At 43.1% G+C, this 26,122-nt stretch overlaps 1 protein-coding gene across 6 annotated transcripts in view; it reads left to right on the forward strand.

Moving 5' to 3' along the window:
• Positions 1–26,122, forward strand: part of ZNF592 (zinc finger protein 592) — a 57,673-nt gene that overhangs the window by 30,184 nt on the left and 1,367 nt on the right. For all 6 annotated transcript variants that reach the window (XM_037833118.1, XM_037833120.1, XM_037833119.1 and 3 more), the window contains 7 exons: positions 1,217–3,479; positions 9,790–9,968; positions 23,038–23,214; positions 23,502–23,661; positions 23,774–24,061; positions 24,579–24,691; positions 25,403–25,538. In XM_037833118.1, the coding sequence (XP_037689046.1) occupies positions 1,236–3,479; positions 9,790–9,968; positions 23,038–23,214; positions 23,502–23,661; positions 23,774–24,061; positions 24,579–24,691; positions 25,403–25,538 (3,297 nt within the window). In that variant the 5' untranslated portion in view covers positions 1,217–1,235. The remainder of the gene's footprint in view (positions 1–1,216; positions 3,480–9,789; positions 9,969–23,037; positions 23,215–23,501; positions 23,662–23,773; positions 24,062–24,578; positions 24,692–25,402; positions 25,539–26,122) is intronic.

Raw genomic sequence — 26,122 nt, forward strand, 5'->3', positions numbered from 1 at the left:
CCAAGGCTTTGTCATTTATTGAGTTCTGGGCAGCTGCCATATTGTTTTCTAAGAAAGTTGTGCCAAGCCACACCTAGGAAGGTTTTCAGCATAAACATGATGTGAGAGATATGTAAGCTGGCAAGGCTCTGGGATGCTGTAGCAAATGCAGGATTTAAGGGCTGAACAAGGGAGATAGTCTGGTGTTTTTTTCCTCCTCCCTGTAGCAGGTTTGAGCCAGCCAGCTTCATGTTTCATGTAACTATGAGTGTTACAGTAATTTCCTAGTGGAAAACTTCTTCCCTTGAGTCTTGAGTTTCCTCTACTATAATAGTTCTCCAGCTCCACTTCCCCACATCACAAAGGAAACAGGTGCATTTTCTTTTCTCTGTGTATTAAATTAAAAGAGAATTTAGGGCTGTCCCAGAGCCTTCCTTTGGTCGATTTGGTAACCCATGTGGTGCCTTGAGAGTGACCCTGCCCCTCAGATCTAACCATCCATTCACCCACTGATAACCTTAGGATGAAAATCAAGAAATCAAGAGTATCAGCTGAATAGAGGGAGAGAAAACACAACAAACCTGGGGGGTGATATAAATCTTCTAGCATTTATTCATGAAACAGTTCAGTACAGATCCTGGCAGTAGCAAATTATTTTGGGTTTGATTGAATTCATGAAGCAAAACTACAAAGTTATACAAAGTTAGTGGTTAATTACTAAGAGTAAATTAGCAGAGGACATTATAGCCAAGTCTCATGTAGGCATCAGAAGTTTTCTACAGGAAGGAGGTGCTGAGTCATGCTTTTTTTTTTTTTTTTTTTTGCATTTTTCTTTCTTTTTGTTTTTTTTTTTTTTTTAAGGGCTGAGTGATTGGCTTTTTGCTAGGTATAAGATCATAGGTGATGATTTTCCCTGAGAAACTGAGAGAGTATGCTATAGTATACCTTCTTTCTGGCTGTGCAATGAGTCAGGAATTTGCAGGTACTGAGGGTTAGGGCCTGCCAGGCAGGCTTGTCACTAAATAGAAACTTCCCTCTTCCCTTTACCTCCCCAGGATTTTAGAAACTTGTTGGGGTAAAATTCGTTAGGTGTGTTTGTGTACAGTATGGGGGTTCTGTACAAGTGTGCTGCCAGTGTGTTGTGCATTAGTGTGATGGGTGTGCAATGAAGATAATGCTGGACAGAGTCTGGTGGGATCTTGGTGGTCACTGACTCTGTTCTTTGTTTTTGTTATAGCCCTTGCCATCATTCAGCCATGGGGGATATGAAAACTCCAGATTTTGATGACCTTCTGGCTGCCTTTGACATCCCAGACCCCACCAGCCTTGATGCCAAGGAGGCTATCCAGACTCCTAGTGAGGAGAATGAGAGCCCCCTGAAACCTGCAGGCATGTGTATGGATGAGAGTATGTCCTTGTCTCACTCGGGATCAGCTCCAGATTTGCCAGCTGTGAGTGTCATTGTCAAGAACACCAGTCGGCAGGAGTCATTTGAAGCAGAGAAAGACCACATTGCTCCCAGCCTCCTACACAATGGATTCCGGGGCCCAGATCTGCCTCCAGAGCCCCACAGCCTGGGACACAACTGTGGGAAATTTGATTCCACTTTCATGAATGGAGACAGTGCCAGGAGTTTCCCTGGCAAGCTGGAGCCACCCAAGTCAGAGCCATTACCAACCTTTAACCAGTTTAGCCCAATCTCCAGCCCAGAACCAGAGGATACCATCAAAGATAATGGGTTTGGGATGAAGCCCAAGCACTCTGACAGTTATTTCCCACCCCCTCCTGGGTGTGGGCCTGTGGGCGGCCCAGCCCTGGAGGCTCTGGGGAAGTTTCCAGTCCCAGAGCTGCATATGTTTGATCACTTTTGCAAGAAAGAACCGAAGCCAGAGCCCCTGCCCTTAGGGAACCAGCAGGAACATGAGCAAAGCGGGCAGAAGGTGGTAGAACCTCACAAGGAGCTGGATGCCAGTCAGTTCTTTGGGGAAGCTCTGGAGTTCAACAGCCACCCCAGCAATAGTATTGGAGAGCCCAAGGGGCTTGCCCCAGAGCTCAGTACCTTCTCTTCTGTCCCCCCAAGGCAGCGTCTGAAACCAGCTCATTCCAAGCTGTCCTCTTGTGTTGCCGCCTTAGTGGCCCTGCAGGCCAAAAGAGTGGCCAGTGTCACCAAGGAGGATCTGCCTGGTCACACGAAGGATCCATCAGGGCCCACTAAAGAGGGTTCTAAAGGCAGCCCCAAAATGCCCAAGTCACCAAAGAGTCCCCGGAGCCCTCTGGAGGCCACTAGAAAAAGTATCAAGCCATCAGACAGCCCTCGGAGCATCTGCAGCGACAGCAGTGGCAAGGGCTCCCCTTCTGTGGCTGCCAGCTCCCCACCAGCAATTCCCAAAGTCAGAATCAAAACCATTAAGACATCATCAGGGGAAATCAAACGGACCGTCACAAGGATCCTGCCAGACCCCGATGATCCAAGTAAGTCCACTCTTGAGTCACCTCTAGGGAGTGCCGTTGCTGAGGCCCTGGGCGAGGTGCCAGGGGACGAAGTCGCTGCCCTACCTGCGGAGGCATACTTTCCTGAGGTGGGCACAAATTCAAGGAGCCCCCAGGGTGACAGGAAGGGGGATGAGAGCATGACCAAAGCCAGTGAATCATCGTCTCCCTGCTGCAGCTCTGGGCCCCGGGTCCCAAAGGGGGCTGCCCTGGGCTCCCAGATGGGCAAGAAACAGCAGCCAAGCTCAGCACCACAGGCATCCACCCCAGCCCCCGCCAACCTTCTGCCCAAAGCCATCCACCTGGCCAACCTGAACCTGGTCCCACACAGCGTTGCTGCATCAGTGACAGCCAAGTCCTCAGCTCAGAGGCGTAACCAGACACAGCTCACGCAAATGTCGGTGCCCCTGGTCCACCAGGTGAAAAAAGCTGCCCCACTGATTGTGGAGGTCTTCAACAAGGTCCTCCACAGTGCCAATCCCGTGCCCCTCTATGCACCAAATCTCAGCCCCCCTGTGGATAGCAGGATCCAAGTGCCAGCTAGTGGGTACTGCTGCTTGGAGTGTGGAGATGCGTTTGCCTTAGAGAAGAGCCTGAGTCAGCACTACAGCCGGCGGAGCGTCCACATTGAGGTGCTGTGCACACTGTGCTCCAAGACTCTGGTCTTCTTCAACAAATGCAGTCTGCTCCGGCATGCCCGTGACCACAAGGGCAAGGGGCTTGTCATGCAGTGTTCCCAGCTGCTCGTGAAGCCCATCTCCGCCGACCAAATGTTTGTGTCAGCTCCTGTGAACTCTGTGGCACCAGCAACCCCAGCCCTCTCTTCCTCTCCAAAGCATGGACTCACTTCTGGTAGTGCCAGCCCTCCTCCTCCCGCCTTGCCGCTCTACCCGGACCCTGTGAGGCTCATCCGGCATGGAATCAAGTGTCTGGAATGTCACAAGCAGATGCGGGACAACATGGCACTGGCTGCACATTTCCAGAGGACGACAGAGGAAACGGAGGGGCTGGTAAGTAGACCCTCCCTCCAAGGTGGGGTCAGGCCCCTGGCTCTCATGGGCTCCATAATTGGGCACAGAGTGGAAAGCTTGGTGATGTGGGGGCAATGGTGGACTCTCATGAGTCCTTGGGGAGGATGTCTGACTTGGTGGTTAGTGACCTGTCTGAATATATAGTGGTTGGCGTTTACTGGGAAATGTTCCTGCCCACAACTGAGAGGAAACTCTGACGATGTAGGCAAATGTGTTTATAGCCGTGCCCCATCTTCCACTCAGCTCCCACTCCAGTGGACTGTCAGGAGAATGGTTGCAGCCGAGGGTTGGGGCTCTACTAGATGGTCTCCTGCTGGTCTCTGGCAGAGTCAGCGGGGTCTTGGCATATTCCCGGAGAGCCTGGGGGCAGAGGTAGGTGAGTCATTGCCTCTGCTCCTCAGTCTGTACTTCTAATAACCATGTTTTCAGTACTTTTCAATAAGCTACCCCATGGTAGACTTGGCTGCTTTTGCAGATTCCCTTTGGGCATGCTGCAGTAGGGCCAGTGGCAGGGCTGATATCGAAGAAAGGAAGGTAGACTGATTTGTGGGTCCTGGGGCAGCGGCTTTTTGGCCTCCTCCTTTCATCCATACCCTGACCACTCCAGGAAAGCACAATTATATTTATCTGCCTGTTCTGAGTCTTGGTTGTGCTTGATGAGATCTGTTTTTTTTTTTTTTTTTTTTAATGCATTCTGTGCTCGAAATCCCTTTGGCACCCTCTTTGTCTGGTTGTCTGTATTAGCAAGGCCCTGTGAGAAGCAGACCTCCAGACTCCAGGTAGTTCTCTTCAGGACTTAGCCAGGCCCACCCCTCACTGTGCTTCCCTAATCCTGGTCTACGGAGGCCAGGGAGGAAAACAAAACAGTATTTTTGCTTAGTTTAACCAGGGGCCTGTGCACCTATTGGCTACTGGCGGGCTTTGCACATGTTTTCCAAGTGCTCACAGTGGGCACTGTGGCTCCCGTGAGATTGGGGATGGCAGTGGAAGGGAGCTGCATCTTTCCACCAGGAGCTCACAATGGCTTAGCACGGGCAGGGTCACCACCACCTGGACAGCTGCACCGAAAAGCAGATGAAGACAGGGTTACACACCCAAGGGCATGGAGTGCCTCAGAGTCGAGTTCATGGTAACTCCAGGCATAGGGCAGTGCTATGTGGAGGTGACGTTTTAGCTGAGCCTGAGAGGATGAGTTTGGAGGGAGGGGAGGGGCCAGGATGTTCCAGGTATAGGGAAAAGTAGTAGTACAAAGGGAAGTGCAAAGTGGGCTTGAGGAACAGGAAGTTGTTGGGGATGAGGGTGCCCTCGATTGTGTTGGGGTAGGGACAGGAGTTGGAGTTTGCTGGGCCCATGTGGCTTCTGCAGATGACCCAGCCTCCAGAAGGTGGCCCACAAATTGCCATGGGGTCGCTGATGCTTCTCATCTTTACCTTCACTGTTTCAGTGTGCGTTTTCCTTCCAACAAGTCTGATGGAGTGTGGCCACCCTGGCACTTTCCCCAGGGCACCAGCTTGGTTGACTTGGGCCAAGATGACTTTCTGAGTTACTTGCTCAGAACTTTTGGCAGTGGAGGTCTGATGTCTGGGCCTGTGGTTTTTTTTCATGTGGCTCCTCACCCATCTTTTTTTTTTTTCTTCATTCAGTTTTATTGAGATATATTCACATACCATTCAGTCATACAAAGCATACATTCAGTTGTTCACGGTACCATTATATAGTTGTGCGTTCATCACCAAAATTAGTTTTTGAACATTTTCACTACCACACACACAAAAATAATAAGAATAAAAATTAAAGTGAAAAAGAACAATTAAAGTAAAAAAGAACACTGGGTGCCTTTTTGTTTGTTTCTTTTGTCCGCATTTTTCTGCTCATCCATCCATACACTGCATAAAGGGGAGTGTGGTCCACATGGCTTTCCCAATCACATTGTCACCACTCATAAGCTACATTTTTATACAATCATCTTCAAGATTCAAGAGTTCTGGGTTGTAGTTTGATAGTTTCAGATATTTACTGCTAGCTATTCCAATTCATTAGAACCTAGAAAGGGTTGTCTATATTGTGCATAAGAGTGCCCACCAGAGTGACCTCCTGGCTCCTTTTGGAATCTTTCTCCCACTGAAGCTTATTTCATTTCTTTTCACATCCCCCTTTTGGTCAAGAAGACATTCTCCATCCCACAATGCCAGGTCTAGCTTCCTCCCTGGGAGTCATATTCCATGTTGCCAGGGAGATTTACTCCCCTGTCCTCACCCATCTTCTGACCCCTAAGCAGGCAGTGCTCTGGGTGTACTATTCCAGGCTGGTACCCTTCTCATCCTGCATCTTTTCTGTGTCATTTTCTACTAGTGGGAGCCAGATAAGAGAGTACCTTCCTCCCATAGGAGGGGAGGGAGTGCCCCAGGAAGGCTGTTGGGCTTCTCTCAGCCTAGCTTATATCCCTCACTAAATCTCCTGCCAGTAATTATAGCCTCTGAGTCTCAAGGAAAGGTTAAGACCTGAACTCTGGGACCAAAAATCCTAGATGGTTGTTGGGGTTGGGTTCCTTGAGTCAGTGCCCAGAACAGAGAGTGGTGGATGGGTTTAGGGGGTGGGCCTCATTCCAGTTTGGTGCTATAGGAACAGCATGTTTGGGGGCTTCTGTCTTCTTCCTGCGAGTTTGTACCTGAACAAATAAATGTACCTCCCTGTGAATTGACTAAAAGGGGTCTTTTCATCCTCCATTCCAAGCCACCTTTTTGGGGCAGAATGTCAGCACAGGTGGATTATTTTTTCTTGTTCTTAAACTTTTATTTGACTATAATGTCATTGCCACACTGAACAATAATTCCTTAATGGGATCTAATACAGGTCCATTTTCAGATTTTTCCAATTGTCCCCAAAATGTGTTTTTATTGTTGGGCTTGTTTGAATCAGGATTCAAATATGACCATACATTACATTTGTTTTGTCACTTAAGTCTTTTTAATGTAGCACCTTCAGCCTTACCCACCCACCCCCCTTTTTTTTCATGCCATTGACTTGTAGAAGAAATTGGGTCATGTGTCCTGACAACTTTCCAGGACAATTCTGGGATTAACTGAATGCTTCCTAATGCAATTAATTTGTTCCTTTATGCTCCATGTATCTTCTGTACACTAGAAATTAACTCTAAAGACTTGATTAGGTTCAGGTTCAGTTTTGAGAGGGGCATGAAGATTACATAGGAGTTACTATATACTTCATCATATTTCAGGATGTCAGAAGGCAGAACGTGTCCGATTGTCTCATTTTAATGATGTTAAACTTGATCAGTGAATTCTGGTGGCGATGTTCTGATTCCATTGTTATACAGTGCCCCACCTTTCACCTAATGATTTTAGTATAATTGTTGCATGAGTCAGTAATTTTATTAGGAGTTGCAAAAGGGTGGTTTTTTAATTTTATCATTTCTTTCTCATTTATTAGCTGGAATTCTGTATACAGTATCTCACTTTTCGATGAGGGTTATTTGGTTACCTTGAAATATTGTGGGATAAGTGCTTAATGTTAACAGTTTTCAGAATATGAGCTGATCTAACAATCCCAAATGATGTCCAAAGAGTCCCTTCTCTATTATTTTTATTCTTAGTTTCACAGTAGGTGATTGATTTCTGTATATTCATTGTATCGTGTATTTAGTCATTCTTGTTGATGCTCAGGTTATTCCGTCTTTGGTCAGTGAGAACCCCTTCAAGCTGACTCCTGTGTTCTTTTGACATAAACTCATTATTCCTTGAAAGCTTCCAGCACAAAAAGATGTCCTGGGCACATTTCTTATGCTCAATCTAGAAGCAGCTTTTTCTCAAAGGAGCCAGGGTTCTTTTAGTGAGGAATGGCATTCAGAGGCTATGTTCTGGCACTAGAGATGCTCATTGCATCTGGGTCTGTCATCATTTCTGGGCTTTTTTTGATGGCCTGAGCAAGGAAATACGTAGTTTTAAAAACAGAAAAGAAAAGTCATAAGTTTATATTGGTATTCAAATTTAAGTTTTTAGGGTTTTATGTAACTTTGATTTTAATGCTGAAAATTTTGTTTCCTGATTCTTATACTGAAAAATCTTGGTTCCTGAGATTTTCCTACAATATATTGATTTATCCTACAAGATACATGTTCAACTTTCAAAATACCAAAAGTAATATTATTTCTAACATTGAAACAATTGCATAAAATTTCAAGTGTATTTGCAGTTCTTTTTGCCCTTAGGATATATTATGCTAAGGACATATAAGTAAAAATATACTGTATTTTAAGGTTGCTGGGTATAATTCTGTTTTCTATATGATTATATCACCAACTTGGTAAGTTGTCAGGTTAGTTGTTTCTGTTTTTCAATTTTTAGGACATAACTTTTGTTAATTTAATTTAATTTAATTGTTTTTTGATTGTGATTACTTGATCCGAAAATGAAAACTAGATAACACAATATATTCAGAGAAGTTTTGTTCCATTCTTTTACCCTGTTCCCTCCTTCTTCATAGATAACCATTTTTATTCAGTTTTGGTTTATCCCTCCATTGCCTCTTTTCTTGCAAAGATATACGTATGCCTATATATAATATAATGTGTGTATGTGTAGGTGTGTGCCAAATTCCCCCATTTCTTACACAAAATGTAGCATACTCTTTATGCTCTTTTTCACCCATACTTTGAAAGATATTTTTTTGTATATATGTTATATTTCACAATAAGGAAATAAGTGAAACTGTGAAATTGTAACCCATAATATTCTTTGAAATTTGCTCTCCACTTGTTAAATTGCACTTGGAAAGTTATCATTTCTCTCTATATATGTTATATTCTACAATTTTAAAAAAAGGAAAAAAAACCCAGAAATTCTAATTATTACAGAATATTCCGGACATATATAAAAATGGATAGGTCTCATGAACCCTCATGTGCCCATTATGCAACTTTAATAATTACCAATTCATGGCCCATCTTGTTTTGTGTATTTTCTTACCCTTGCCCTCCTCCAACCACAAATGAATTATTTTTAGACGAATATCAGCATCTTATCTGTAAATATTCCAGTATTTCTAAAATACAAGGTTTTTTCCAAAATCATAAACATAATAACACATCTAAAAATGAATAATTTATCAAATCTTACTATCAACTGCCAGATGGCCTAATAATGTTGTTGTTAAATCAGTGCTCAAATATCTGATTGTCTCATTTCTTTTTATACCTAGTTTATTTTACTCAGGATCCAAAGAAGTCCAAACATTGCAACTGGCTGAAAATATCTCTTAAATCTCTTTTAATTTTTAAGTTCTTGTTTCATTCTCTGTCCTTTTTTTAACACTTGCAATTTATTTGTTGACAAAACTGGGTTGTCTGTCCCATAGAGGCCCCATATTCTGGATTTTGCTGAAAAGAAGGTATCTTTTCCTGTCCTGGCTAACAATTTGTCCCTCTGAGTAACTCCTCTGGGCCCAAGCTACTAGTCCCCTCAGTGAGTTGTGCATGTGTCCCCTTTTGATTTAGAAGGGCAGGCACTAGTTCATTCTGTTGCTTTTTCCCTCTGAGCTGTCTTGGTTCTGTCCATTTGAGCTTTAGTGAGTCCTGCTTTAGGACCTGTTTCCCTGGGTTCTCCCCTGGGGCTGGAGACAAAGGAGCTGCTGCCTGTTCTGTGCTTTCCCGTGGGTGTATGTGGTCAGTTGTGGCTCAGGGCATCCCTCATAATGAGCAAATAGGGCTGGGGTAATGGAAACTGGTCAGTCAGTCCATATTGGGGGCCTTCTAAGTACCACTTGGGCTGGGTTCAGGTCCACTTTGGAAGTCATTGAACCATCTGACTAGAGTTGCTAAGCAGATCTCCACCAAGCCATTGTGAGGGAGGGCTGGCAAGAACTGCCTCTCCTGAGCTAGGGCAAAGGCCCTGGTAGGATTAGAAGAGTCTGGTAGTGCCGTGAGGTCTTAGAATTCAAGAAGTGCCTTAGGCTTCTGGAAAGGAAATGCTGGTCTTATGCTAAGCTAGAGGGAAGATACACAGTTTCTGTCGTAGAGGACAGGACTGATCTTTGGGAAAGCAGAATCAGATACTGTTTCTGATTAATAAGGTGGAAGGCAAAGCTTGCTTGGCTATCAGTATCACACACTCTTAATGAAACCTGGGCATGTCACAAGTGTCCCAGGAGGCTTGGAAGAAAGTGTTTGAGGGAGGGGTTATTCTGACCCATGCCCTGGGAAAGCCAGACAACTCTGATTGGAAAGCGACAGGCCTTGGCACCTGTGTGATCTGCTTTCTTGGTTATTTCCTAGACTTGCCAGGTGTGCCAGATGCTGTTGCCCAACCAGTGCAGTTTCTGTGCCCACCAGCGGATCCATGCACACAAGTCCCCCTACTGCTGCCCGGAGTGTGGGGCCCTGTGTCGCTCTGCCTACTTCCAGACCCATGTAAAGGAGAATTGCCTGCACTATGCCCGCAAGGTGGGCTACAGGTGGGTGCTGCCTGGCTTGCTGTTCTGTGACTGCCAATGGTCGGTCCTTTACCTGGGCCAGAATTTTTTTCTGACTGAGGTTTGGTGTCAAGAGGCCGGAGCTACAGACCAATAGGTCAATAATGCATATTGGTACATAGACAGACATTTTTATTTTGTAGAGAACAGGAAGTACAAGAATATAGTGTTAAAAAACATCAATTATTTAAAATATAGCTTTGAAGGGAAAAGTTTGGGGGAGATTAAAATATATATAGCACTCATTTTGTCAATTTGGTAAAAAAATGTATATAAATCTAATTTGCCTACAAAGTTACTGTGTTTGGCATATTAAATTTAAAATACTGTTTCAATAATATATTGACTAATTGCAGTTCTTTAAAATGTTCTCAATTTTTGTTAACAAATGGAGCTGCAAGATGCTAAATTCAAAGATCTCTAGTATCTTCCTTTAGGTAAGTTTTTGTTAGTTTGTGAGAAGCAGGCAAAACCTGAATGGAAAAAATGATAAACCTTATAGTGAAACCAAGAAAAGTCTTATTTTAGACAGAATCTCCTCCACTGTGTCAAACATATATAAGCAAGTCATTTTTAGGAAAAAGATCAAAGTGTGGGAGAAAACACCCTCCAAAACTCACTGATGACCTGTCACTTCTACACTGACCCAAATGAGGTCTCCCTTACCAATTTATTGCATTTGGGAGTTTCTACATCTTCTGATGCTTCACTTTATCACTTTCACTTCTGAAAATTAATTTTGCCTAAATTTAGTAAGATTTTCTGCCCTTACTAATTTTTTTCCAATTTATTGATTTAATCTGTTTAATAAACGTTTATCAAGTACCTATTATTGTCTTTAGCATTGTGCTAGATACTTAGAATACAGAAATGATTAAGACACAGTCCTTGCCCTTAAGGGGGCATTAGTCTGATAGATTATAAATGAATGTACCCAAGTAATTATAACTCAGAGTGGTAAGTCCCATAAGAGAGGAATGGTAAGGGATGGCAAAGTTCTATTGGGAAGGGTCAGGAAAGCTTCATGGAGGGGTTATTAGCAGGTTTTCAGGCAGAAGAGGATATCTGGCAATGGTACAGGCAAGAATACAGATGTACACAAAAGGGCTAGAGGAATGATACGCAGTTCTGTAGAGATACATGAGGATGAACTGAGGGGAGTGGTGAGAAAGAAGACTAGAGTTGGTAGAGGCCAGCCATGCAAGACCTTGTGTTCCTTGTCAGTTTTCTGGGCTTTATCTAGTGGATAGTGAGGAATTACAGAAAGATTTCCAGCAGGGGAGAGACCTGGCTAGGTCTTTCTGGGGGAACTGACATGTACATTAGAGAGGGAAGAAGCTGGAGACCAGTTAAGACACAAGTATAATAATATAGCTGAGGTGATGAGGGCTTCAGCTAAGGCATGGCTATGGGCATAGAGAGGAAAAGAGAGGTTTAGAAAGTAAAAGCATCAGGACTTGATAATTGTATATGGAGATGAGGGGTGGGGAGAGGTCAGTGATAACTCCCAGGTTTCTTAGTGTAAACGTTTCCAAATGTAGACTAATTTCTTTTGCATGTTACTGAAGATGGAGAATCTAAAGTGTATAAGAAGCAAGACAAACCAGAGACAGGGTTATACAAAACCTTGCCACCACCTTACAGATGAGAATTGCTTGGCAGTATCCCAGGCTACATTTTTAAACCAAACACCTGAACTTGTGTTTTTAGAGTATCCTATAACATTTGAAAACACTTTTGTAACTTTGACTTAAGTGTGTGCTGCTTGTTCCACAATCAATTCAAATCCAATAACAAGGCAAACAGCTCTTAAATTTTTATTTTTGAATCTGGAATCCAAGACATTTTCCGCAGCATGGATGGATTAATAGCAAATTTTTTTTAAATTTAATCTTTTGTTTTACTTTCTTCTTTAAAAGTAAAAAGAAACATAGTATCTCAAAAGCAATTTATCAAGCCTTTTGTAAGGAATGTCAGACAAAAGTGTATTATGATTCAGCTAGAGTGATTACTAAGAAATTGACATTAAAAGCTTTAGTGATCTGTAAGCTGAGCCCAGAAAGGCATATGTACTAATAACGAATTCATTACATTTAAGATCCTCAACTATTAATGTATTTTTTGGTAATAGCTTTATTGAGGTATAATTCACATATACAGCTCACCCATTTAAAGTGTACAATCCAGTATATTCACAGATATGTGGAACCATCACCATAATCAATTTTAGAATGTTTTCATCACCCAAAATGAAACCCCATACTCCCCAATCCTTCCATCTCCCTAGCCCTAAGAAACCACTAATTTACCTTCTTTCTCTATAGATTTGCCTCTTCTGGACATTTCATATAAATGGAATTATATAATATATGGTCTTAGCATAATATTTTCAAGGTTCATCCTTATTGTAGTGTGTATCAGTATTTCATTCCTTTTTATGGCCAAATGATAATTTCATTTGGGTGGACTTGTACAACATTTTGTTTATCCATTCATCAGTTGATAGACATTTGGGTTGTTTCTACCTTTGGGCTATTATAAATAATGCTTTTAATGAACACTTGTCTACAAATTATTTTGTGGACATACGTTTTCAGTTCTTTCAGATAAATACCTAGGAGTGGCTGGGTCATATGGTAACTCTGTTGTTAACTTTTTGATGAACTGCCAGACTGTTTTCCACAGTGGCGGCACTATTTTTACATTCCCATCAGCAATGACTGAGTGTTTTCATTTTTCAATATGCTCATCAATGTTTGATTATTTGATTATAGCCATCTTAGTGAGTGTGAAAGTGGTACCTCATTATGATTTTGATTTGCATTTCCTTGATGGCTAATGATGTTAATTATCATTTCATGTGCTTATTGGCCATTTGTGTATCTTGGAGAAATGTCTTTCAGATCTTTTGCCCATTTTTTAATTGAGTCATTTGACTTTTTATATAAGAGTTCTTTATATTCTCTATTCAAGTCCTTTTTCAGATATGTGATTTGCAAATGTTTTAGTAAATCCTCAAAAAATACCTATGTTCCATTTCACTGAGCTCCACTACAAAGTTTTACAATATTATTTTATGTTTTGTATTGTTTTTGCTTTTTCTGGAAGACAATTAAAAGCCTTTACATGTTTCATAAATTCTTCTGCTCTTGATAATTTGGAGTGTGGCCAACGATGTCATAAAGAAGCAAGTTTACACCATTTCAAGTATATTATTTTCTTATTGTTTTTGATTATTAGCAGAGTAAAATATTTTATAACATATGATTCTGTAATTATTTTATTTTTTTCTGGGTTTCTTTAAAAATTTTGGTAAAGTGTTGTGTCATGTGGTTGGGTTTCTATTCTGCACAGTTTTTCATCCATCTGTAAACCCTACTTGATACAGCCCTTCACTGAGTCTGCCTTGCACGTGTTCTTTTACCCCTTATGTTCTTACTTTTAATGAGGCTTCTTCAAAGAATGTCTACTGGGTTAAATAGAAAGGATTTTCAGTGGCATTTCAGAAGAGCATATTTACATTGCTCCTGCAAGAGTTTACACATATCAGCTTTACTTGGAAATATATGAATTTTCCCCCTTGTAATAGCTTGTGACATGGAAGTACTTTTGAGTGCAAGAAGTTAGTTTCATTGTTTTGTTTAGCAGAAAAGAATGGAAAATATAATGAGTAGGTAGCTTGTACAGAAACCCTAAGTTAAAACATGTACAAATTTCATGTTGGAAGGCGGGGCAAGATGGCGGACTGGTGAGCTGTATGTTTTAGTTACTCCTCCAGGAAAGTAGGTAGAAAGCCAGGAACTGCGTGGACTGGACACCAAAGAGCAATCTGACTTTGGGCATACTTCATACAACACTCATGAAAACGTGGAACTGCCGAGATCAGCGAAATCTGTAAGTTTTTGCGGCCAGGGGACCCGCTCCCCTCCCTGCCAGGCTCAGTCCCGTGGGAGGAGGGGCTGTCAGCTCCGGGAAGGAGAAAGGAGAACTGCAGTGGCAGCCCTTATCGGAAACTCATTCTACTGATCCAAACTCCAACCATAGATAGACTGAGACCAGACACCAGAGAATCTGAGAGCAGCCAGCCCAGCAGAGAGGAGACAGGCATAGAAAAAAAACAACACGAAAAACTCCAAAATAAAAGCGGAGGATTTTTGGAGTTCTGGTGAACATAGAAAGGGGAAGGGCAGAGCTCAGGCCCTGAGGCGCATATGCAAATCCCGAAGAAAAGCTGATCTCTCTGCCCTGTGGACCTTTCCTTAATGGCCCTGGTTGCTTTGTCTCTTAGCATTTCAATAAACCATTAGATCTCTGAGGAGGGCCCTTTTTTTTTTTTTTTTTTTTTTTAATCCTTTTTTCTTTTTCTAAAACAAGTACTCTAAGAAGCCCAATACAGAAAGCTTCGAAGACTTGCAATTTGGGCAGGTCAAGTCAAGAGCAGAACTAAGAGAGCTCTGAGACAAAAGGCAATAATCCAGTGGCTGAGAAAATTCACTAAACAACACAACTTCCCAAGAAAAGGGGGGTGTCCGCTCACAGCCATCATCCTGGTGGACAGGAAACACTCCTGCCCATCGCCAGCCCCATAGCCCAGAGCTGCCCCAGACAACCCAGTGTGACGGAAGTGCTTCAAATAACAGGCACACACCACAAAACTGGGCGTGGACATTAGCCTTCCCTGCAACCTCAGCTGATTGTCCAAGAGTTGGGAAGGCGGAGCAGTGTGAATTAACAAAGCCCCATTCAGCCATCATTTCAGCAGACTGGGAGCCTCCCTACACAGCCCAGCAGCCCAGAACTGCCCTGGGGGGACGGCACTCACCTGTGACATAGCACAGTCATCCCTCAACAGAGGACCTGGGGTGCACAGCCTGGAAGAGGGGCCCACTTGCAAATCTCAGGAGCCATACGCCAATACCAAGGGCTTGTGGGTCAGTGGCAGAGACAAACTGTGGCAGGACTGAACTGAAGGATTAGACTATTGCAGCAGCTTTAAAACTCTAGGATCACCAGGGAGATTTGATTGTTAGGGCCACCCCCCCTCCCTGACTGCCCAGAAACACGCCCCATATACAGGGCAGGCAACACCAACTACACACGCAAGCTTGGTAAACCAATTGGACCCCACAAGACTCACTCCCCCACTCACCAAAAAGGCTAAGCAGGGGAGAACTGGCTTGTGGAGAACAGGTGGCTCGTGGACGCCACCTGCTGGTTAGTTAGAGAAAGTGTACTCCACGAAGCTGTAGATCTGATAAAGTAGAGATAAGGACTTCAATTGGTCTACAAATCCTAAAAGAACCCTATCAAGTTCAGCAAATGCCACGAGGCCAAAAACAACAGAAAATTATAAAGCATGTGAAAAAACCAGACGATATGGATAACCCAAGCCCAATCACCAAAATCAAAAGATCAGAAGAGACACAGCACCTAGAGCAGCTACTCAAAGAACTAAAGATGAACAATGAGACCATAGTACGGGAGACAAAGGAAATCAAGAAGACCCTAGAAGAGCATAAAGAAGACATTGCAAGACTAAATAAAAAAATGGATGATCTTCTGGAAATTAAAGAAACTGTTGACCAAATTAAAAAGATTCTGGACACTCATAGTACAAGACTAGAGGAAGTTGAACAATGAATCAGTGACCTGGAAGATGACAGAAGGGAAAATGAAAGCATAAAAGAAAGAATGGGAAAAAAAATTGAAAAAATCAAAATGGACCTCAGGGATATGATAGATAATATGAAACGTCCGAATATAAGACTCATTGGTGTCCCAGAAGGGGAAGAAAAGGGTAAAGGTCTAGGAAGAGTATTCAAAGAAATTGTTGGGGAAAACTTCCCAAATCTTCTAAACAACATAAATACACAAATCATAAATGCTCAGCGAACCCCAAATAGAATAAATCCAAATAAACCCACTCCGAGACATACACTGATCACACTGTCAAACACAGAAGAGAAGGAGCAAGTTCTGAAAGCAGCAAGAGAAAAGCAATTCACCACATTCAAAGGAAACAGCATAAGACTAAATAGTGACTACTCAGCAGCCACCATGGAGGCGAGAAGGCAGTGGCACGATATATTTAAAATTCTGAATGAGAAAAATTTCCAGCCAAGAATACTTTATCCAGCAAAGCTCTCCTGCAAATTTGAGGGAGAGCTTAAATTTTTCACAGACAAACAAATGCTGAGAGAATTTGCTAACAAGAGACCTGCCCTACTGGAGATACTAAAGTGAGCCCTACAGACAGAGAAACAAAGAAAGGACAGAGAGACTTGGAGAAAGGTTCAGTACTAAAGAGATTCGGTATGGGTACAATAAAGGATATTAATAGACAGAGGGGAAAAATATGACAAACATAAACCAAAGGATAAGATGGCTGATTCAAGAAATGCCTTCACGGTTATAATGTTGAATGTAAATGGATTAAACTCCCCAATTAAAAGATATAGATTCGCAGAATGGATCAAAAAAAATGAACCATCAATATGTTGGATACAAGAGACTCATCTTAGACACAGGGACACAAAGAAACTGAAAGTGAAAGGATAGAAAAAAATATTTCATGCAAGCTACAGCCAAAAGAAAGCAGGTGTAGCAATATTAATCTCAGATAAAATAGACTTCAAATGCAGGGATGTTTTGAGAGACAAAGAAGGCCACTACATACTAATAAAAGGGGCAATTCAACAAGAAGAAATAACAATCGTAAATGTCTATGCACCCAATCAAGGTGCCACAAAATACATGAGAGAAACACTGGCAAAACTAAAGGAAGCAATTGATGTTTCCACAATAATTGTGGGAGACTTCAACACATCACTCTCTCCTATAGATAGATCAACCAGACAGAAGACCAATAAGGAAATTGAAAACCTAAACAATCTGATAAATGAATTAGATTTAACAGACATATACAGGACATTACATCCCAAATCACCAGGATACACATACTTTTCTAGTGCTCATGGAACTTTCTCCAGAATAGATCATATACTGGGACATAAAAAAAGCCTCAATAAATTAAAAAAGATTGAAATTATTCAAAGCACATTCTCTGACCACAATGGAATACAATTAGAAGTCAATAACCATCAGAGACTTAGAAAATTCACAAATACCTGGAGGTTAAACAACACACTCCTAAACAATCAGTGGGTTAAAGAAGAAATAGCAAGAGAAATTGCTAAATATATAGAGACCAATGAAAATGAGAACACAACATACCAAAACCTATGGGATGCAGCAAAAGCAGTGCTAAGGGGGAAATTTATAGCACTAAACGCATATATTAAAAAGGAAGAAAGAGCCAAAATCAAAGAACTAATGGATCAACTGAAGAAGCTAGAAAATGAACAGCAAACCAATCCTAAACCAAGTACAAGAAAAGAAATAACAAGGATTATAGCAGAAATAAATGACATAGAGAACAAAAAAACAATAGAGAGGATAAATATCACCAAAAGTTGGTTCTTTGAGAAGATCAACAAGATTGACAAGCCCCTAGCTAGACTGACAAAATCAAAAAGAGAGAAGACCCATATCAACAAAATAATGAATGAAAAAGGTGACATAACTGCAGATCCTGAAGAAATTAAAAAAATTATCAGAGGATATTATGAACAACTGTATGGCAACAAACTGGATAATGTAGAAGAAATGGACAATTTCCTGGAAACATATGAACAACCTAGACTGACCAGAGAAGAAATAGAAGACCTCAACCAACCCATCACAAGCAAAGAGATCCAATCAGTCATCAAAAATCTTCCCACAAATAAATGCCCAGGGCCAGATGGCTTCACAGGGGAATTCTACCAAACTTTCCAGAAAGAACTGACACCAATCTTACTCAAACTCTTTCAAAACATTGAAGAAAATGGAACACTACCTAACTCATTTTATGAAGCTAACATCAATCTAATACCAAAACCAGGCAAAGATGCTACAAAAAAGGAAAACTACCGGCCAATCTCCCTAATGAATATAGATGCAAAAATCCTCAACAAAATACTTGCAAATCGAATCCAAAGACAGAGTAAAAAAATCATACACCATGACCAAGTGGGGTTCATTCCAGGCATGCAAGGATGGTTCAACATAAGAAAATCAATCAATGTATTACAACACATTAACAAGTCAAAAGGGAAAAATCAATTGATCATCTCAATAGATGCTGAAAAAGCATTTGACAAAATCCAACATCCCTTTTTGATAAAAACACTTCAAAAGGTAGGAATTGAAGGAAACTTCCTCAACATGATAAAGAGCATATATGAAAAACCCACAGCCAGCATAGTACTCAATGGTGAGAGACTGAAAGCCTTCCCTCTAAGATCAGGAACAAGACAAGGATGCCCGCCGTCACCACTGTTATTCAACATTGTGCTGGAAGTGCTAGCCAGGGCAATCCGGCAAGACAAAGAAATAAAAGGCATCCAAATTGGAAAAGAAGAAGTAAAACTGTCATTGTTTGCAGATGATATGATCTTATATCTAGAAAACCCTGGGAAATCGACGATACAGCTACTAGAGCTAATAAACAAATTTAGCAAAGTAGCGGGATACAAGATTAATGCACATAAGTCAGTAATGTTTCTATATGCTAGAAATGAACAAACTGAAGAGACACTCAAGAAAAAGATACCATTTTCAATAGCAACTAAAAAAATCAAGTACCTAGGAATAAACTTAACCAAAGATGTAAAAGACCTATACAAAGAAAACTACATAAGTCTACTAAAAGAAATAGAAGGGGACCTTAAAAGATGGAAAAATATTCCATGTTCATGGATAGGAAGGCTAAATGTCATTAAGATGTCAATTCTACCCAAACTCATCTACAGATTCAATGCAATCCCAATCAAAATTCCAACAACCTACTTTGCAGACTTGGAAAAGGTAGTAATCAAATTTATTTGGAAAGGGAAGATGCCTCGAATTGCTAAAGACACTCTAAAAAAGAAAAACGAAGTGGGAGGACTTACACTCCCTGACTTTGAAGCTTATTATAAAGCCACAGTTGCCAAAACAGCATGGTACTGGCACTAAGATGGACATATAGATCAATGGAATCGAATTGAGAATTCAGAGATAGACCCTCAGATCTGTGGCCGACTGATCTTTGATAAGGCCCCCAAAGTCACTGAACTGAGTCATAATGGTCTTTTCAACAAATGGGGCTGGGAGAGTTGGATAACCATATCCAAAAGAATGAAAGAGGACCCCTACCTCACCCCCTACACAAAAATTAACTCAAAATGGACCAAAGATCTCAATATAAAAGAAAGTACCATAAAACTCCTAGAAGATAATGTAGGAAAACATCTTCAAGACGTTGTATTAGGCGGCCACTTCCTAGACTTTACACCCAAAGCACAAGCAACAAAAGAAAAAATAGATAAATGGGAACTCCTCAAGCTTAGAAGTTTCTGCATCTCAAAGGAATTTCTCAAAAAGGTAAAGAGGCAGCCAACTCAATGGGAAAAAATTTTTGGAAACCATGTATCTGACAAAAGACTGATATCTTGCATATATAGAGAAGTCCTACAACTCAATGACAATAGTACAGCCGGCCCAATTATAAAATGGGCAAAAGATATGAAAAGACAGTTCTCTGAAGAGGAAATACAAATGGCCAAGAAACACATGAAAAAATGTTCAGCTTCACTAGCTATTAGAGAGATGCAAATTAAGACCACAATGAGATACCATCTAACACCGGTTAGAATGGCTTCCATTAAACAAACAGGAAACTACAAATGCTGGAGGGGATGTGGAGAAATTGGAACTCTTATTCATTGTTGGTGGGACTGTATAATGGTCCAGCCACTCTGGAAGTCAGTCTGGCAGTTCCTTAGAAAACTAGATATAGAGTTACCATTCGATCCAGCGATTGCACTTCTCGGTATATACCCGGAAGGTCGGAAAGCAGTGACACGAACAGATATCTGCACGCCAATGTTCATAGCAGCATTATTCACAATTGCCAAGAGATGGAAACAACCCAAATGTCCTTCAACAGATGAGTGGATAAATAAAATGTGGTATATACACACGATGGAATACTACGCGGCAGTAAGAAGGAACGATCTCGTGAAACATATGACAACATGGATGAACCTTGAAGACATAATGCTGAGCGAAATAAGCCAGGCACAAAAAGAGAACTATTATATGCTACCACTAATGTGAACTTTGAAAACTGTAAAACAAATGGTTTATAATGTAGAATGTAGGGGAACTAGCAATAGAGAGCAATTAAGGAAGGCGGAACAGTAATCCAAGAAGAACAGATAAGCTATTTAACGTTCTGGGGATGCCCAGGAATGACTATGGTCTGTTAATTTCTGATGGATATAGTAGGAACAAGTTCACAGAAATGTTGCTATATTATGTAACTTTCTTGGGGTAAAGTAGGAACATGTTGGAAGTTAAGCAGTTATCTTAGGTTAGTTGTCTTTTTCTTACTCCCTTGTTATGGTCTCTTTGAAATGTTCTTTTATTGTATGTTTGTTTTCTTTTTAACTTTTTTTTCATACAGTTGATTTAAAAAAGAAGGGAAAGTTAAAAAAAAAAAAAAAAAGAAAAACAAGGAAAAAAAAAAGATGTAGTGCCCCCTTGAGGAGCCTGTGGAGAATGCAGGGGTATTCGCCTACCCCACCTCCATGGTTGCTAACGTGACCACAGACAGAGGGGACTGGTGGTTTGATGGGTTGAGCCCTCTACCATAAGTTTTACCCTTGGGAAGACGGTTGCTGCAAAGAAGAGGCTAGGCATCCCTGTGGTTGTGCCTAAGAGCCTCCTCCCGAATGCCTCTTTGTTGCTCAGATGTGGCCCTCTCTCTCTGGCTAAGCCAACTTGAAAGGTGAAATCACTGCCCTCCCCCCTACGTGGGATCAGACACCCAGGGGAGTGAATCTCCCTGGCAACGTGGAATATGACTCCCGGGGAGGAATGTAGACCCGGCATCGTGGGACGGAGAACATCTTCTTGACCAAAAGGGGGATGTGAAAGGAAATGAAATAAGCTTCAGTTGCAGAGAGATTCCAAAAGGAGCCGAGAGGTCACTCGGGTGGGCACTCTTATGCACACTTTAGACAACCCTTTTTAGGTTCTAAAGAATTGGGGTAGCAGGTGGTGGATACCTGAAACTATCAAACTACAACCCAGAACCCATGAATCTCGAAGACAGTTGTATAAAAATGTAGCTTATGAGGGGTGACAATGGGATTGGGAAAGGCATAAGGACCACACTCCCCTTTGTCTAGTTTATGGATGGATGAGTAGAAAAATAGGGGAAGGAAACAAACAGACAAAGGTACCCAGTGTTCTTTTTTACTTCAATTGTTCTTTTTCACTCTAATTATTATTCTTGTTATTTTTGTGTGTGTGCTAATGAAAGTGTCAGGGATTGATTTAGGTGATGAATGTACAACTATGTAATGGTACTGTAAACAATCAAAAGTACGATTTGTTTTGTATGACTGCGTGGTATGTGAATATATCTCAATAAAATGAAGATTTAAAAAAAATAATAAAGTGACATAACTCATTAAAAAAAAAAATTTCATGTTGAATGCTCCTTCGAATTAACTATGAACAGCTTTCTGGTCTGAGCATTGCCCCTTATTGCTAATTAAATTTGTGAAGGTGATTCTGTTCCTCCACCCGAACCCCTTTCCCACCCACCCATCCACCCAAAAAAAAATTAAGAAAAGCAAAACAAAAGGGTTGGTCAGGGTTCTGTGATGATGTATGTCAATTGTGAAAATGGGTTAATGTAGTGAAATGAAGGTTAACAGTCAGGAGTCAGAGAATTCTTAAGTGAAGGCGTGTCTGTGCTTTCAGTAAAGCCACAGTCTCTTTTCTAGTGCTTATTTGGATGTTAAGGCTATAGGTACAGGCAATATCGCAACAAAAGGAACAAGGTAAAAATTTATCTAGTGGGGAATGATAGGGAGCAAGGAAGGTGTTTTTCTCATGTAAGGGAGACCTGTGTGTTTATAAGCAAGCACATGAGGTGGACTGAGAGCCTTAGTAGACACACATTGGCATGGAGGCAGGTCATAACTTTCTCTGATACTGAAGAAAAGAAAGACAATATTCATAGAGAGAGAAGCTGAAAGAAGAGTAGAAGAGGGGGATCCAACATGGCCTCAATTTCAGAAAATTGTTTAAAGCAGCTGTTTATTACATTTATTTGTTCACTATAAAAATAATGTATCCACCAAACAAAATTTAGAAAATACAGATTGGTAGGGAGAAAAAGAAATAAAAAGTTATCCATAGTCCCACCAAGGAAACATCACAACCTTTTCAGCTGCATGGTCCCTCCCAGTACCAGCCACATGTGGCTGTTGAGCACTTGAAATAATGTGACCAGTGTGCAACCAAGCAACTAAGGAACTGAATTTATTTTATTTTATTAATTTAAATGCAAATAGCCCCATGGACAGTGCAGCTATTGATCATCCCCATCATCACAGCATTTCCTGTCCTGTTTTTTCCACCAAACAGTGTATCATAAGCATTTTCTCACATTGTTACACATACGCCATAAATACTTTTAATGATTGTATATTTTGTTAAGTGACCATCACTGCTTTTTTACTACCAGCCTGTGGGAAGGCACAGGCTTTCTATAACTTCCTCCTGAAATGCCTCCTGGACTCCTGTGGTTGTATCAGATGCAAATTTATATTGTTTCTATCATTATTGAAACATTTTCCTTTCTCTCCACCAGCACCATTTCTCTTAGCTAGACTCAGATTTGTGGATCTCCTGACCAGTGATAGGAGGGTTGGGGTTTCTCCCTGCTTCCCTGCTAGGTCTGGCCTTGGGCTTGGGGGGCCCCGAACGACTGCATTATGCCCAATTTTAGCAAGCAGGCTCTCAGGAGGTATGTGTGGTGGATGGAAGACTTGAGTGCTTGAGGGAGAGGGAGGGGCCAGGTAGGTCTCTAAGACATTTCTGTTCCTGCCCTCCATTCCATCTTGTACCATCTCTGTGTCTGATACCCCCATGCCCTACCTCTGTTATCCAGGTGCATCCACTGTGGTGTCATCCACTTGACTTTGGCCTTGCTTAAAAGCCACATCCAGGAGCGGCACTGCCAGGTCTTCCACAAATGTGCATTCTGCCCCATGGCCTTCAAGACTGCCAGCAGCACCGTGGACCACAGCACCACCCACCACCCTACCCAGCCCCACAGACCCTCCCAGTGAGTGCAGCTCCAGGGCCACCTGCCCTTTAGGGAGGACAGGGGTGGCCTGGGTGCTGCAGGGGGTGGTGTAGGGATAGCCCGGGGAGCTGGGGCTAGAGGGAGAGATACCTGGAGTCTACTGAGGACATCAGGAGGCGGGAGAGGAGGCACACTAGCTCAGGGTAGTGCCTTCCTAAATCCAACCCCAGTTCAGAGAGAGCAGAGATGGGGTGGTGGGGCCATGGGTCTGTGTGGTTCTGCCAGCAGAGCTATGGTCACCTCACACCTTTGACTTGTCTTATCAGACTCATTTATAAGTGCTCCTGTGAAATGGTCTTCAACAAGAAGAGGCATATTCAGCAGCATTTTTATCAGAATGCTAGCACGGCACAGGTTGGAGTCTTCAAATGCCCTGAGTGTCCACTCTTGTTCCTGCAGAAGCCAGAGCTGATGCAACATGTCAAGGTGGGATGCCCTGGGCAGAAAGGCTGGGAGGTGGGCACACTTGTCAGGCTGGGGGTCTGGCTTTTTGCATCTCTTCCCTTGCTCAGTCAGTAATCATTCTCTTCATCCCCAGAGCACCCATGGGGTTCCCCGAAATGTGGATGAGCTGTCAAGCCTCCAGTCTTCAGCAGACCTATCCTCAAGCCGCCCCAGCTCTCGAGTTCCCACTGAGCCCCCAGCCACTAGCGTGGCTGCTCGTGGCAGCTCCCTGCCCTCTAGCCACTGGGGCAGGCCTGAAACCCATCGCAGGGCTGAAGCCAGGCCTCGGCTCAGGAACACAGGCTGGACCTGCCAGGAGTGCCAGGAGTGGGTACCTGATCGGGAGAGCTATGTGTCCCACATGAAAAAGAGCCACAGTCGGGTAAGTGCAGTCACTTGGTCACATAGCTGCAAGGTCGGTCACATAGCCACATGGCCATGCAGTCAGTCACCCAGTGAAACAGTCATAGCCATGTGGTCACACAGCCACAGAGCCACACGGACACACAGCCAGTCACATGGTCACAGTCAAACTCACAGTTAGGCATACAGTCCAAGTCATACAGCCACACAGTCACACGGATACACAGTTCCAGTCACACAGCCATACAGTCATAGTCTGTCACAGGGCCATATGATCACATAGCTACACAGCCACATAGTCATACAACCACACAGCCACACAAGCCACACAGCCATATGGTCACAGTACCATGCCAGGTTCTGTAGACTTCTGTCCTGTGGGGTCAGAGCCTCCTTATATGTCCAACCCCTAGGATTTCTGGTACTTTGGGTGGGGTGGGTCCCACAGATGTTGAGATCTTTAGGGTTTCCTCTTTTCTGCATCCTGAAGTGTCTTATGGTTCTGATGCTTTGTGTCCGGTCACCTCCTCCCTTAGACATTGAAGCGGTACCCATGTCGGCAGTGTGAACAGTCCTTCCACACCCCCAATAGCCTGCGCAAACACATCCGCAACAACCATGACACAGTAAAGAAGGTCTACACTTGTGGGTGAGTTCCTGGAGTGGTGGTGGTGAGGAGACCTGAAGTTCAAAAAGACTCTGTCCATGGCACCTGTGGGGCTTTTCTCTGACATGAGATCAGGAGTTCAAGGCAAGAGATAAGTGAGCTGTTGCCTGGGAAAAACATTTTGACTAGGTCAGAGATCAGGGGCAGGGTGGGGCGCCCAGCTTCCAGAACCTGGTAGCTCCTGAGCCTCCCCCATCACATCTCTAACCCTGGGCTGTACACCCAGTCTGCAGTAAAGGGTCATGAGGTGGAGAGAGGGGTGGTGGTGATGTGACCACATACCCCGACTGGCTCAGAGGCTTCAGCACCGTCATTCCATGCTTCAGGACATATCTGGCCTCTTTCCTGCTGATCACTAGCCCAGTGCTTGGGCTCCTGGGTGATAATATCTGGGGGTGTAGAGTAAAATCATGGCTTAGGGCCAGGTGGCAAGGGTATAAATATTGCTGACTTGCTGGTCTCTGCCACTTTGGTTGGTTTGTTGGCTGGATTTCTCTGGTGAACACTCGGAACCACCCTGCCATGCCCATCTGTCTGTGCTGGGCACTCTCCCATGATCTCCTGTGTGAAGGATACTGAGGGAGCCTGGACTCAGAAGCCGCTTGCACCTCTGCCTGCCTGCTGGGACCTGCCTGACTCCACTGGGCCCTGCAGCTCTGATCTTACATGACCTCTCTGGCTTTGCTTTTAAAGGTATTGTGCAGAGGACAGCCCCAGCTTTCCTCGGCCCTCCCTCCTAGAGAGCCACATCAGCCTTATGCACGGTATCAGAAATCCTGATTTGAGCCAGACATCCAAAGTCAGACCTCCGGGTGGATCTTCCCCTCAGGTGAGTGGGGCCCCCGCCCATTGTGGTTGTCTGCTCAGTAAGGCTTGGAGCTGGCGGGGTATTGGGAAGGCTGCAGGGAGGCCATTGTAATTGTGACCACAGAGCGGCCAGCAGTGATAACTTCCCTCAGGGTGGGCCTACTTTCCAGCCCTGTGTGGCTCACTAGGGGCCTGAGGCAAGAAGAGGACAGGATCACAGACCTGTGAGGCAGCCCTTTGGCCTTTCGCTGTTGTTGTCTCCCTGTCACTGTTGCCCCCTCCTTGAGTGTGTGCTGTGCTCTGTAGCATTGGAGCACCTGTGAGGCAGGCAGGGCAGATTTGTCTGTCATGGAGAATAATGATGCTTGGCCAAATACCCCCTACCTCACCCCCCACCCCTCAACCCCTCACTGTTTGGAGAAAAGCCAGGCCTAGAATTTTGCTCCTAGTCCCTTGCCTTATGGCCTCATTCCTGTTCTGTGCTCTATTCCTAGTCTGGTGAACTTCATTCAGAGCAGCCTGTTTTCCCTCCTCACTGCAGGCTCTTCCCGCTCCATGCTGGGGTGTGTGTGTGTGCTGTCCTCAGAGGGGGCAACCATGTCTGGA

This window comes from Choloepus didactylus, chromosome 4 (assembly GCF_015220235.1).
Source record: "Choloepus didactylus isolate mChoDid1 chromosome 4, mChoDid1.pri, whole genome shotgun sequence".
Classification (NCBI taxonomy): domain Eukaryota; kingdom Metazoa; phylum Chordata; class Mammalia; order Pilosa; family Megalonychidae; genus Choloepus; species Choloepus didactylus.